The sequence below is a fragment of the Chaetodon trifascialis genome, chromosome 9, assembly GCF_039877785.1.
Source record: "Chaetodon trifascialis isolate fChaTrf1 chromosome 9, fChaTrf1.hap1, whole genome shotgun sequence".
In the NCBI taxonomy this organism is placed as follows: Eukaryota; Metazoa; Chordata; class Actinopteri; order Chaetodontiformes; family Chaetodontidae; genus Chaetodon; species Chaetodon trifascialis.
The window spans coordinates 18961450-18975432 of record NC_092064.1 but is presented as its reverse complement, the minus strand read 5'-3'; the positions used below and the strand labels follow the sequence as shown (position 1 = coordinate 18975432).

General features: G+C 45.2%; 1 protein-coding gene across 3 annotated transcripts in view; it reads left to right on the top strand.

Annotated features, from left to right (window-relative positions):
* Window positions 1-9197, top strand: part of npas1 (neuronal PAS domain protein 1) — a 59359-nt gene extending 50162 nt beyond the window's left edge. For all 3 annotated transcript variants that reach the window (XM_070970973.1, XM_070970974.1, XM_070970972.1), the window contains exons 6-12: window positions 3147-3321; window positions 3453-3565; window positions 4042-4238; window positions 4461-4567; window positions 4825-4972; window positions 6504-6616; window positions 6718-9197. In XM_070970973.1, the coding sequence (XP_070827074.1) occupies window positions 3147-3321; window positions 3453-3565; window positions 4042-4238; window positions 4461-4567; window positions 4825-4972; window positions 6504-6616; window positions 6718-7787 (1923 nt within the window). In that variant the 3' untranslated portion in view covers window positions 7788-9197. The remainder of the gene's footprint in view (window positions 1-3146; window positions 3322-3452; window positions 3566-4041; window positions 4239-4460; window positions 4568-4824; window positions 4973-6503; window positions 6617-6717) is intronic.
* The last annotated feature ends 4786 nt before the right edge of the window (window positions 9198-13983 follow it).

The following is a 13983-nucleotide window of genomic DNA, read 5'->3' as shown; positions in this document are numbered from 1 at the left end:
CCGCCATACATACGTGCACGTGCGTGTCGACACGCACGCACACACGCAGGTTCACACAGATGCACTGACAGACAACTGCTCACACAAACAGTGACACACAATGACGCGCAGAGACACAAAAACAGACAGTCAAGTCACATATGCAGAGAAACAGAGGCGCACCATGTGCCTGCACACACACGCGCGCACACACACACACACGCTCAGAGAGATTTGAATGATCTTGGTCTCTCCTCACGTCTCCCTTCGCGCCACATTCTATACCTGTTTTTATGTCTGAGCCTGACTCATCCTCTCAATCGCTCCGTCTTTTTCTCATCTTCTCATTTCTGTCTGATCTTTTTTCAATCCCTCCCTGCTGCCTGTGATGGAGTGATATTATTCGGATAGGTCTTAAGCCCGGTAAAGCCCATAAGGACCTGTTTGTCTCTCTACCTTGTTTTCCAATACCACAGGGCCGGGGGACTGTGTCTCTGTGAGCAGAGGTAAATGTAGTCCTTGTTTAGAAACAACAAGAATTCCCTTTGCAGAAGAATTGATATTCATAAAATACAGACACCATGACCACAGATAGATAGATAGATAGATAGATAGATAGATAGATAGATAGATAGATAGATAGATAGATAGATAGATAGATAGATAGATAGATAGATAGATAGATAGATAGATAGATAGATAGATAGATAGATAGAATCAGTAATAAACGATGCCTGAAGCGAGGTTCATCCAGAGTTTTAAAAACCAAACTCAGGCCATTCACTTGTCAAATATCCAGCCTCTGAATGCGTAGATGCGAACTCTTAATTTTTAAAACATTAATGAATGCGTCAGTTTTGATGTCAGAATCAAAAGGAATGCGGCAGAAGAATCCAGCACCTTGTAATTACTCTGCTGACGTTTTATCTGCATAATGAAGAGAAGAGGGATCAGAAAGAAACGCGCTGTCGACTCAGGGTGTTGTGAAGCTTTCGGTGCAACCCCTTTAATACACAGGATATTCATTTTTAGGGCCTCAAACATTATGGATCATTACATTTGATGTATCTTATAGAATTAGAAAGGATGTGCAGATATTCTTCTGAAGAGAGTCTCAGTACTAATTTTCTTCCGCTGCTGATGCTACCTGTGATTAATCGCTGTAGTAAGCGCGAAAACAACTTCATACAAGCATAAAAAGTTTAATACTAATGTATCAAATGACAACGTGAAAGCAAGAGGCTTCACTCATAGTGGTGAATCTGCAGCTCCCCTCAGTTTTACTGAGCTTTAGAGAGTTTAGTTCATTGTTCAGCGGCCTCAACTTCACTGTTTTGGTTCACTCTCACTGCTCTCACAGTGTTGTTCTGGACCACAGCAGGTTGCTGTCTCCAGCAAAGGAAGCTCTAAAAAAAAACACTGTGCACTACGTGCCCAGCAGCAAACCACAGACAGCAACAAGCTGGTCAACATAGAGAAGCATTTAGCCGCTAAAGGAGCATATATTTCCCTCAGGAGTCGGTAGAGACCAAAAACAGAGCTAAAAGAAAGCAATTATAGGACTTAGATTCATCAGGTGGCCACAAACTCACTCCAAATCGCACTTGATTTGATAAATACAGTAAGATGTTACAAGAAGAGAAATGAGCAATTATCCTATAAAAATACACAAAAAGAAAGTGTATTGAAACATGTATTTTGCATATAACAAGAGATAACAGAACAATGAACACAGGGAGAATTTGAAAAACTGTCTTTAAACTGTTGGACTGCACATTTCATATGCACTCTGTGTTCAGTGTTTGAATTGATGAGGCCTTTAAAACTTGGGACATACAGTGGCGCTGTGGTTAAGATTTGATTATGACTGCAGCTTTTTACAATTTTTTCTTGTTGCACACCTGCGTTTCTTTATCTGCATGTCAAAAAAGCTGGAAAAAGAATCTTGTTTATGTACTGGGCTTTAAAATGCCCAGCAGGTAACCATTTTCACTTCTTCAAAGTCTGGTGCATGTACGTGTTTTTCAGCATGTAGGAATATTACTCCATATGGTGCCTATCAAATGTAATACTATAGTAATATGTTTATTAGAGGTGGCACAATTACAAAAAACAGGGCATCCCCCAAGAGATTAAACCCTGTCTGGGATTAAGAACCTCTGTCCCTTCTCTTATCCTCCCTCACTCGGTGGGGTTTCCTCCATCTTTACCCTTCTCTGTTCTCTCATCGTCCACCGCTCTCATTCCTCCGCTCCCGCCTTCCCCGTTCCCACTTCTTCCTCTCCCCCGGCTGTGATGTCCTTGAGGGCCTGCTGAAGCTCCCATAAAGCCTGCAGTAAATGGCTCTAATCCGGTAATAAATGGCTGTGTCCTACAGACAAGGGTGTGAGGCTGCTGCAGCCACGGCTTTATCAGATGGAATGGTATTGGCACACACATGCGCAGACATACACACACATTCACAGATGTAATAGAAGCCGCATGGATGCTCTCTCTCTCTCTCTCACACACACACACACACACACACACACACACACACACACAGTCATTTATACAGCTTCAGGTGGAGTCACATCTACTCTGATTGTGCTGCTTTTATGGATGCCATGCAAGAGCAGCGCCACTATTACCTTTAAATGATTAGAGATGCGACTGTGATGCATTATGATGATATGATCATATAGAGCTGTAGGAGCTGTTGCGTTGCTCTTTATGCTTGCTGGGACAGACTGTAACTGAATGAAGGAGCAGGGAGGGACACGGGGAAGAAGAAGAATAGTAATGTGACCTTTGGAGATACTTGGAGTTCACCTGTTTTTAATCAGCAAATACAATTGATTTTTATCTCCCCTGGTTTTATTTGTGTAATACTGTAGTCACTTGGTCCTCTGAGACTGGGCTTAAATGTATGTGTGTGTGTGTGTGTGTGTGTGTGTGTGTGTGTGGGTGTGGGAATGTCTTACAACCTCCACACTCCTTGTTGAGTTGTAACCCAGAGCAGCGCTTTCATTTTCCTGTCATAACGTCTATTGATTTTTCCTCTGTGTGTGCGTGTGTGTGTTCGTGTGTGTGTGTGGGGGGGGGGGGGGGGGTGGTAATGTGTGTGTACTTCCAGGTATATGTGCTCTAAGCTTCTGTTTTTGATCAGTGTATTTGGTTCTGTTCAGGTGGAGCTGACCGGCAGCAGTGTGTTTGACTACATCCACCCAGCGGACCACGTCGAGATGGCCGAGCGGCTGGGAATCAGGCCCCACCTGAGGGCCGAGGCTGGCTGCCTCACGGCCCCTGACAGTGCCTCCAGCTCCGCATCCACCTCCTCCCTGGCTGGTACCCCTGAACCTGGTACTGAAAAAAAAACAAGGAAATTGACAGAACTGAGAAAAAACAAAAACAAAGTAAAATGAATTGAATTTAATGCGAATTCTGCGGTGTGGATTTTTTTATTTTACGTCTTCCTCTCTAATCCTCAACAGCTCCCTCTAGTCCTCATTCTCCCGCTGACGATCCTCCTGACCGTGGCTTCTTCATCCGCATGAAGTCCACGCTCACCAAAAGAGGCCTGCATGTCAAGTCTTCTGGATACAAGGTACAATCATTTGTCATCATTTGCAAACATGCCTTTTATTATTCATACTTTCCTATTTACCTGCTTGTTCTTGGGAAGCTAAAATAACAAGCAGACATTGTCATTTTGTTTTTTCCACGGTCAGGGTTTCATAGCTCTGTAAAGTTGGTCATTTTCAGTGTATTTTATGGCTGTGACCTTATTTCACACTGGACCGCTGCACTAACAGTTTACTGCACTCACTGCAGTAAAAGCATCGCTGCAGCATCCTTTAGCTCAGAATCCGACTTTGTGTCATGTTCATGTTAAAAGAAAATTAATGAATTTTATATTTCTGACTTCCTCTTTGTTGTTGCTGTAATTTCCTCCTTCCCGAGTTGTCTAACCACCTTTTAATGCATCGATCAGTCCAAAGTCCACCTTGATTCTTATTCCGTCCTGCGAAAATGACCTTGCGTGAAGGAAACGCACACACACAGGTGTCTTCTGTTTGTCAGGTAATCCATGTGACAGGACGAATCCGCTGCCGCCCTGCGCTCGTGCCGGGCTCCACGCGCTCGGTGCGCCGACCGATGGGTTTGGTCGCGCTGGCACACACGCTCCCTCCCTCCACGCTTAATGAAGTCCGCATGGAGAGCCAAATGTTTGTCTTCCGAGTCAACATGGACCTACAGGTCACATATTGTGAGAACAGGTGAGGCTTTTTTGAAGATGACTCTTACGCACATTGAATATAAACAAATGCATATTTTTTGAAAAACATATTTGAAGTCTTGTATTGCTTTTCGAGAGCTCCCACTTTCATGTTTTTTCATGAGTAGCTGGCTGAGTACCCCGCCAGGTGGTGGTTTTAGAAGACACACCTGACTCTGCTTAGTAGACAAATGTGTTTTTTTTTTGTTGCATTTCTTCACAGGATCTCAGAGTATATGGATCTGACCCCAGCAGAGGTCGTGGGACATACCTGTTACCACTTCATCCACGTAGAAGACCTGGAAAACCTCCGGCAGAGTCACGAGGACTGTGAGTTACATCCATATGCATACGGAGTGTATAAAATTCATCCCCACCCTCTTTAGTCTCCACAGTGTCTGAACTTGAGGGGGGGGTGATGAATGAAGGAGAGACTGATGGAATCTCATTCTCAGCTGTTGTGATAGGCGCCCTCTGCTGCCATCATTATGAACTGCCTAACCAATAACTGGCTTCTTTTCCCTCCTCTCGTCTCCCGTATTCTGTCCTCCATCCTTTCTTCCCACCTTCCCACCGTCTCCTCCCAGTGCTCAGGAAAGGCCAGGTGGTGACCGGCTACTACCGCTGGCTCCAGAGGAGAGGAGGCTACCTGTGGATCCAGTCAACCGCCACTGTCTCCATCAACCACAAAGCCCCGCACGAACGCAACGTCATCTGGGTCAACTACGTCCTGAGGTCAGTGCAACCACAGCGGAGCCACGCTTTTCACTCCAGGACTGCTGATATGAAGCAAGTTTATATATGCAGGCACCACACTGTGTACAAAGATCCTTTGAAGGGATAGATGATGAAATGCGGAGGGATTATTGGAAGAGTTTCACTCCCTCCAACATGTGAGAGAACTGATGAGGATACTTTCAGAATAGTGACATCAAAGCAAAGCACATTACAAGCTAATCTTAATAGTTGAAAAGTTAATAGTTTTACAGTTTTATATAAATATTGAAGATAACTAAAATTTGATCACAAGATGACACAGATTTTAGGTGTCTGAAGTCATCTGATGTTTTATAGATTTCAGATCAATTTTAAAAACGTAGTCAGTGAATCCGCTTTTATTTAATTGCTGACTGTTTTTTCCAGTTAAAAGGACAGATTCATATCGTTTTAGTTATTTAATTGTCAAACATAACCGCGGGCTTTACAAGCTTTCCACGCACCACATAATTTTATGATGGACAGTGCAATTGTTTGACTTTTTTCTGAATAACTTTCCTTTTTTTTTGCCAAATTTGCATTTATTTATTTGTTTTTCTGCAGAGATTTTAAACTTATTTATTAAACTGAGTCTTTCCAGCTGCTGTGATGCTGACTTTAAACAGCAATGCAGCATCAGTCAGTCACTGTTTAACATCATGACTCTGAACTGACGTGATCTTATAAGAAGACTTTGAAATGTATTAAGAAAAACTGGTTTCTGTTTAACTGACCCTTTAAATGGAGCGTTGCTTTAGTTTAAGGATTTATTTATTTACCACACAGGCACAACTGCACTTCCTCGACAAAATATGCTTTTCCCGTATTTCCTCTTGTACACACACACACACACACACACACACACACACACACACGTATTCACCCAGACACTGATGCAAATAGGCTCACTGCACACACACAGCACATAACAAAAAAATCCGTGCACACCGAGCAGTCAGACAAAAACAAGAGTAGTAGGCTGAATTTCAATGCTAATTGGACTGAAGCTATATAATTACAACAAATGGATGTCAGAATTTTGGGGCTGAATGGTGTTTTAGTTAATTAGTGCTGTAATTACAAGAGCTCATTAACTTCTCCAGCAGCCTCCTCCTTGTCTGAGCTTAACTGTGTATAGGTGGGCTGCTGAGTGGGGCGCAGTGTGTGCATGTGCGTGTGTGCATGTGTGTGTGTCTTGAAGGGCGGGGTCTGCCTATCTGTCTGTTGGCGTGTCACTGCTCGTGTATGCGCGACAAGGGCTGTTGTTTGGAGAACTGGGTGTGTGTTAGGTGGAGGTTAGAATAGTGTGAGGCAGTTTGGCTATTGGAGGTTGTTATTAGACTGATTATATGTTGTTTCCATCTCTAAGTATTCACTCAAATCAGCACGGCGCGAGTGTTTTTTTTTTTTTTAAAGCTTTAAGTGGTTTTAAGTGGTAGATGATCATTTGTGTTTACGTCCACCTTTTCTCCCTCCCTTTCTCCATTTTCACATCACTCCATCAATCCAGTCGAACGGAGTTGCCCGACACTCCTCTGGATCTGCTGCAGCTGCCAGAGAACGTAAGAGCAGAGCGACTTCGAGTTAGCTCGTCCCCCACCGACGGCTCCCCGCAGGCCCGAGGTAAGAAGCCGCACGCATTACCGCTGTCCCCTGATGCCCACTGACACACAGAAGCACCTGCCTGTACCTCCTCTGATCATAAAAACCTCCTTCTTTCTCAGGCTCGCAGCCAGTGAAGAGCTCAGTGGGGAAGAGCGACCCCGACAATAAAGGCAGAGACAAATTCACCGCCACTGCCATCCAATCAGAGGACAGGAGGAAGCGCCTGCTGAGGTCCGAACCCGAAGGCGCTCCACCTGAAACCCGTCGCAGGCTGGAGGAGCTCCGTCACGCGGAGGAGAGCGTGTCAGCCTCCTCTGACCTGGCGAGCGAAAGCGAGGGGGAGGAGGAAGAGACAGAGTGGGACCAGGGGGTAGACAGTGACAGACTGAAACAGGAAGACGGTGGGGGAGGAGGCAAACAGAGCAGAGGGGGAGACACCCCGACTAGAGGGGAGAGGGGGGGCAGGGTGCACAACGGCCGGGCTGTGATCCAGCAGCTGAAGAGCGTAGTGACCCCGTCTCCCCTGCCTGGCAGCCCCAGCATCAAGACTGAGCACGAAGCCCTGACCGCCGGGGGGCGCTGGGGCTCACACACACAGACCTCCACCCAGCCCCAACCCTCACACGCACACACCCCCTCCAGCAGCCTCAACGGCGACAGCCCCACCACCCCGATCCCCGACTCTTCCTCCAGCAGTGAGGCTCCCCCAAAGGGGTTGTTCACTCCCCCGTCCCCGGCTCTGTCCCCCGCCATGTCCGTGTCCTCCCCGCTGCCCCGAGATGAGAGGGCCGTGTCAGGGGTGGTCAGTCGGAGCAGTGGTGGTGCAGGGAGCGGTCCTGACTTTGAGCTGCTCCAGAGACTGGCTGCAGGCGGCGCAGCGGGGCGGGTCCTCTTCCACCCCCTCGCCCTCGGCCCGCAAGGCCCGCAGAGCCTCTACGCTCCCAGCACTATCCGCTACGCTCCACCTGAGCTGCCCCCCTCCCACCACCACAGCGCGGGACACAGCGATGGCCTGCAGCTACGCTCGGACCACCACAAGGGACCCCCGCCAGCCTTCTTCCCCCACCTACAGCGGTTGGCCGGCTTGCCACCCTTCAGTGGTTTCTCCCCGTCTGACAGCCCTTTCTCCTCCGGCCTGCCCTTCTGTATGAATGGACTGAGGGGGGCTGCAGGCTCTGAGGAGGACTGAGACTCGGAGGGGAGGAGGTGAAAGGAGAAGATAAAAATGAAGGATGGAGCAGAGTGACAGACCAGAAAGAGAGACATTGAAAAGGGCAGGAGAGACAGAAGTGGCAGGACATTAAGCCTCTGAGGACGTTACTAATTGGACAATGAGTTGAATAACTGCGATCTAAAATATGTGACAAGTCGCTGCCATAGGGAATTACTGTGTCTGCCGATTGTGGACAAGTGACAATGACTCACTGAGAAACCGGGACATGGAAACTTTTGACTGGTTGTCCCTCAAGACTTTCCGTCTCTACAATAATGAACTCCGCTCTGTGTCTTTCTCTAGACGACTGTGTTGATTTCTGTGTCTCTTCCACTCAGAGAAGCCATATTGTATATAGAGACAAAAACCATAAAGACCCTCAGCTCACATCCTCCTCACTGTCACTCCAATTAACCCAATTAACCCTAAAGCCAGTAGAAAGAGATGAACAGAGATGTCTGTAGGAATGAAAGTGACTTTGGAATATAAAATTTTTATTATTGCAGTATTATAAAAATCATCTCTTCCACTGAGATCCAGGTGAGACTTTGATTATTGGGTTTCCCTTAAAAGAGATGGAGACAGCCCGCTGGTGTTTTTGTATTGAGATTCAAAATAATAATAATGGAAAAAAAATCCAAGTAGTCGTTAAAGCACACTGTTGGGACAAAAATATGAATAATGTAGTCCCAGACATTCCATTATGTATAAGGGAAGAAAATGCAATGCAGACAGGACGCTTTTTCTGTTGTCTGATCATAGAAAGTCATTTGTTTAACTGAGTATTAATTATAGTATATTATGTATGATGCTGCAGTTGTGTTTGTGTATGAAAGCCATATAATTTTCTTTTTATTTCTAAAAGTTTTTATTGATTTTTGATATTTTTCACCAGATAAAACTGATGGAAGGATGGTGTGGAAAATGTGTCTCGACAGACAGAATGACTGGATGCACAGTATCATCCAAATACCTTTTTTTTTTAATCTAAAAGATGTTTCTGAAAATGTTTTTAGGAGAGGAAGTGGTGCTGGACAGAAGTGTTTATTATCATTGACACCTCTGTGTTTTCCTGAGCGCTTAGTGAAATTTGTTCTGGTGTGAACTCAAAGCACTTCATCACTTAAAAGTCACTGTGTGATCCTGTTAAAACAGACAGTGTCATAGCCTGACCACAGTGCGGTAGAGGGGATAAACGCAGAGAAATAAACAGACCAGACGAGGTCGTTAAAAAACGACCATCAGAGGTCAATAAAAAAAAGAACTGGAATTATTCTGAAATTGGTTTCAGTCCAGTTCAGACAACTGGAAATAAAGTTTTCCATTAGAGAGTGCAAATATAAAACACTTTAAATTCCTATTTCACACTGACTGATTGGAGTTCCTCTCAGGACTGAAAAAAACGGACAAACACGAAACAACAGGATTTTTTAATTAGTGCTCAGAATATTTTACCTTCCATTTGAACTGGAGTCACAAACAATTTTGCGATTGTCTGAAAGATACTCAAACAATTGAGATTCTTCTCCCCTAAATGTGATATTTAACGTTTGGCCTCTTTTTGACGAAACGCTGGGGTCAGTGCGGTCAAACGCATTATTAAAAAAATGTGACGACTGACACATTTTTACAATAATAACCAATGAGACAAAAACATCAGATCATTCTCCAGCACTTTGGACTGAAGTCATTCAAACCGATCTGTCGTGTGATCAAAACTCACCTAAATTTACACAATCTGTCTTCAGGCACTGTGCGTGTGTTGCTCTTGTTTTGCTTCCACATTGAGATTATGGTCGTCAGTCTGACCTGAGGCCTCCGTTTATGTGGAAATCTCTGACGTTCTGATGTCTGACAGATAAAAAACTAAGTATAAATTCTAATTGTTCAGATCTGACGTGCACTACTCACCCATACTGTAGCGGTCACGTACAAATATGTGTGAGTACACATATTCTGGTGTGTTTACTGGTATAATGTGTGCGTATGACTGTGCGTGCGCTTGCTTTTACAAGTGTGTGTTTGTTTTTTGTTTTTTTTATGTTTTTTGGTTGAATTAAATAGCTAACCCTTTGCCCATCACTGTGAAGCTAACGTTATCCTCCCATCTTTGTGAATACTCCACCCACACCTCATCAAATAAAATGAACAAATGTAAAAAGAAAAACAGTGAAACAGATGAAAATAACAATAAAATATTCCAGTAGAGGAGCACAAGTCAATGCTTTGTTGTTTCTTTCTTGCTTCTGCGCAGCACATAAATTCAACAATTAAGATATACGGAGTGGCATTATCAAATTTATGTTTTACATAGTTAATTAAGGTTTCATCTGGGATTCAAACACATCACTCGGGGCACATATTTTAAGGTAATTACATTTGTTCTACATGACGTGTTAGATTTTTTTAAGTTTTAATCAGTTGCTAACATGCATCTCTTTCACAAAACATCAATATTTCAGACATAAAGCAGACATTTATGTGCAGCCTGTCACCGTACCGTGTGTGTGAGGCTAACATAAATTCGAGCAACGCACAGCCAAGAATAGCAAACACAAGGGAGGAATCAGCGGCAGGATAAATATACAAGATGTCTGTGTCACGGCAAGTAGCTGCGTGTGATCAACAAAGCAGGTGGGCGATCTTGCATATCCCCGGAGTGGACATAACACGATAAAACACACAATAAAACACAAGAATATTGATCCTTAATAAAAAAAAGGAAATGGTGGAGCAGGTGAGAACAACTCTGGCATGAAGCAAGACATCGCTCGAGTGTGTTGGATTCACACTTTACCATAAATTCATCTGAAATGAACACAATAGCACAGAGAGCACACGGAGAGTGTCTTGCTTATGAGAGGCTATATGCGGCCATGCATCACTGTGTGTGTACATATGTGTGTGTGTGTAGGTTGGTGCTTTGCGTGTGTGTCTGTGCGTGCATCTCTGTGAATTTGTGAGTGTGTGTGTGTTGTCTGAAGCAGCCCCAGGGAGGGGCTCTGACATTGAAGACGGGTTAAATCCTGTTTTACATTCAAGTGGCAGGCCCTAGTTCATTAGAGTGAGGATCATTCCTCCTCAAGACCAAAGGAAGCGCATACTAAACAAGAGCAGTTGTTGGGGAGAAAATGCCATTGTACGTGCAAAACCGTATGTACTGTATAAGTGTGTGCGTGCGTGCTGATGTGCTCTGAACAGAGCTGCACAATAACCTCAGGTTTCCTCTTTATATCTTCTTTTCTGTATGGTCTTTATAAAGCAAAGTAAAGGTGCAGCTTGTACGGATGAATGGATGCGTGTCAATATGCATGTGCGTGTGTGTATGTGCACTAGTCATGGCAGCTCTCCTGACTGTCTTCCGCTCAGCCTGTCATTGAGTCACCCATATGCCCTCTCTGTCACTGACTTTGATGGCTTATCTTACCCCCTGAATTGGAGTCGCGCTCCCGGGGGAAATACCTTAGCACATGTAAATGCATCTGAAAGAGTGAAAATATGGGTAGGAATAATAGAGTGAGGGATGGAGGGAGACACCCAGACAGCTTCCACCTGACACGGGCTTACTGCACCTCCACAACTCCCTCTGTCCTCCATCCCTCCTCCACTACCTCCACTATTGTCATTGTTTCCCAACAATCTCCTCGTCCTCCTCTCAGGAGAAGGCCAATCCATAGTTAATGCAGTTCCCAAGGCAGATCCTTTGATCCATACGTATGGCATTTAACACCTGAGAGCAGATGAGCAATCTGCTCTCAAAATAAGCAGAGGTTGTGGCTCCTACTTTCAGGGCTGAGCGTGGATGTGCGGCTCAGCTTTGGAGATGTGTGAGGTTAGACCTGGACTTGGAGCTGTGGCTGGTGTTGTGGTTTCTGCGAGCTGCTTGGGGGTCTGGGGTGGAAGGTGTTTGTCAGTGAGGGCGCGTCTCCTGCCTCTGGGCGCCCTGCCCTTTAGACGCGCCAGGCCTCAGGAGCCTCCTGCATGCCAAACAGACCTGTGCAGTCAGATGCAGCCGTGGAGGAGAGAAGAGGAGAGGAGACGGGGGGAGAGGAGGGGAGGGGAGGAGAAGTGAACGTGAGGAGGAGTCCAGAAAGACAGAGGCTCGAGGGCGAAAGGGTAGAAGAGGATCTGAGCGAAGGAGGAGAGGGGCTCGAGGGGAGGAGGTGGGGTGCTGGTCACACTGCAGCAGCCATCTAGACACACCCTGCATGTGAAACACGACTGCACTGAAACGCCCTGGGAATCAGCGAAGGAGAGGTGGGAGGAGAGCGAAGGAGAGAGGAGGAGAGGAAGAGAGGGTGACACTGAGGTGAGTCTCAACAGCAACACTGTGTGTCGATGGCCGGGAGATATCACAGACCTTCGCCCTAGCCCAGTCAGTGATAGTTATCACAGACAAAGCCCCCCCATCACCAACACTCCCACACACACACAAACACACACACGCACAGACAACCGCATGCTGCCCTGTTCAGTTCATATATTCACACATGCTCGCAGATGAGCAGCTCATTATAAAAATTATGCATGTACAGCGTGTGTGTGGACAGTTTGTACATCTTTTGACTCCTGCTGTAGCGAGAGTTACTACCGACTCTGACAGCGCTTTCACATTAAAGTGCGCCCTGTTTGCACAGTGCAGGCCTTTATTTGTGCTGATAATTGGCTGGAATTGAAGGTTTTTGATTTTTTTTTTATATTCAAGCTCTATAGGGAAGAGAGTTTTGATGAGAGTGTATGTAGGCATTTAATTATGGGGTGTGTGTGTGTGTGTGTGTGTGTGTGTGTGTGTGTGTGTGTGTGTGTGTGTGTGTGTGTGTGTGTGTGTGTGTGTGTGTGTGTGTGTGTTCTTTGTATTACAAATCTCCTTTATGTCCCCACCAGGGCCCCAGCTAATGCTGAGGACACTGAGGTCATGTCCTCTGTACTTTGTCTGGGAATTAATCTGTTCCATCACTTGGTAGGTACATGATGTAGGTATTTTATAGGCTAATTCCACTCATTCCCACCCCTGCGGAAGGGTGTGTGTTGGCAGGACCATGATCAGATTAGGGGGGCCATACTGACCCCCACCTTTCTGTGCATTACACACAGTGCACTACAAACAGCTTTATTATATGCTAAGAGATGCTCTGATTTATCTGGTGACCTCCTGGAGGGGTCATGACCACTGGTCTACAGCCATGTTAATACATTAAAACCCCATATTTAATTCAAAGTATCACAAAGACAAACATATCAAATGTTAAAACTGAGAAATTAAATTTTGTTTTGTTTTGTTTTTTGGAAAATATTATCCTCATTTTGAATTTGATGCCAGCAACACATTTCAGAGAAGTTGGGACAGTGGCAACAAAAGACTGGAAGAATTGTGAAATGCTAAAAGGAAACAGCTGGTGGAACGGCTCACAGGTTAACTGGCAACAGGTGAGTAACATGACTGGATATAAAAAGAGCCTCCCAGAGGCCGAGTCTTTCAGGGTAAAGATGGGGAGGGGCTGTGAAATTGTAAAGAATGTGTGGATTTCATTGTCTGCAGGACATAATGTCATTAAAGGATTCAGAGAAGCTGAAGAAATCTCTGTACGCAACGGACAAGGCCGAAAAGCGTCCTTGGCTGTGATCTTCAGGCCCTCAGACGGCACGGCAGTGAAAACAGACTGGATTCTGTCGTGGACGTCACTGCATGGGCTCAGGATCACTTCCAAAACCCATCGTCTGGGAGCACAGTTCATCACCGCAGCCACAAACGTAAGCTCCGCCGTGCACCAACTGACTGAAGCGCAGTGGGAAACTGTCCTGTGGTCTGACGAGTCAACATTTGAGATTTTTCTCTTTCTTTTGAAGTCATGGACACTGTGTTCCTAAGAGGAGAGGGGCCATCCGGCTTGTTATCAGCACAGTTTAAAAGCGTTGTTAGAAGAGGTGATGCAACAGAGTGGTAAACCCCATGACCCCATCCCAACTTCTTCTAAACGTGTTTCTGGCATCTGATTTTCAAAAAACAAATGTCGCTTTCAACATTTAATATATTGTCTTTGTGCTATTTTCAATTAAATACGGGGTTTCAGCCATTTGAGAATCATTCTGTTTCTACTTGTTTGACACAGAATCCAAACTTTTCTTGGAAATGGGATTGTATTTTTAATATTTTTGGTATTTCTGCTTTATT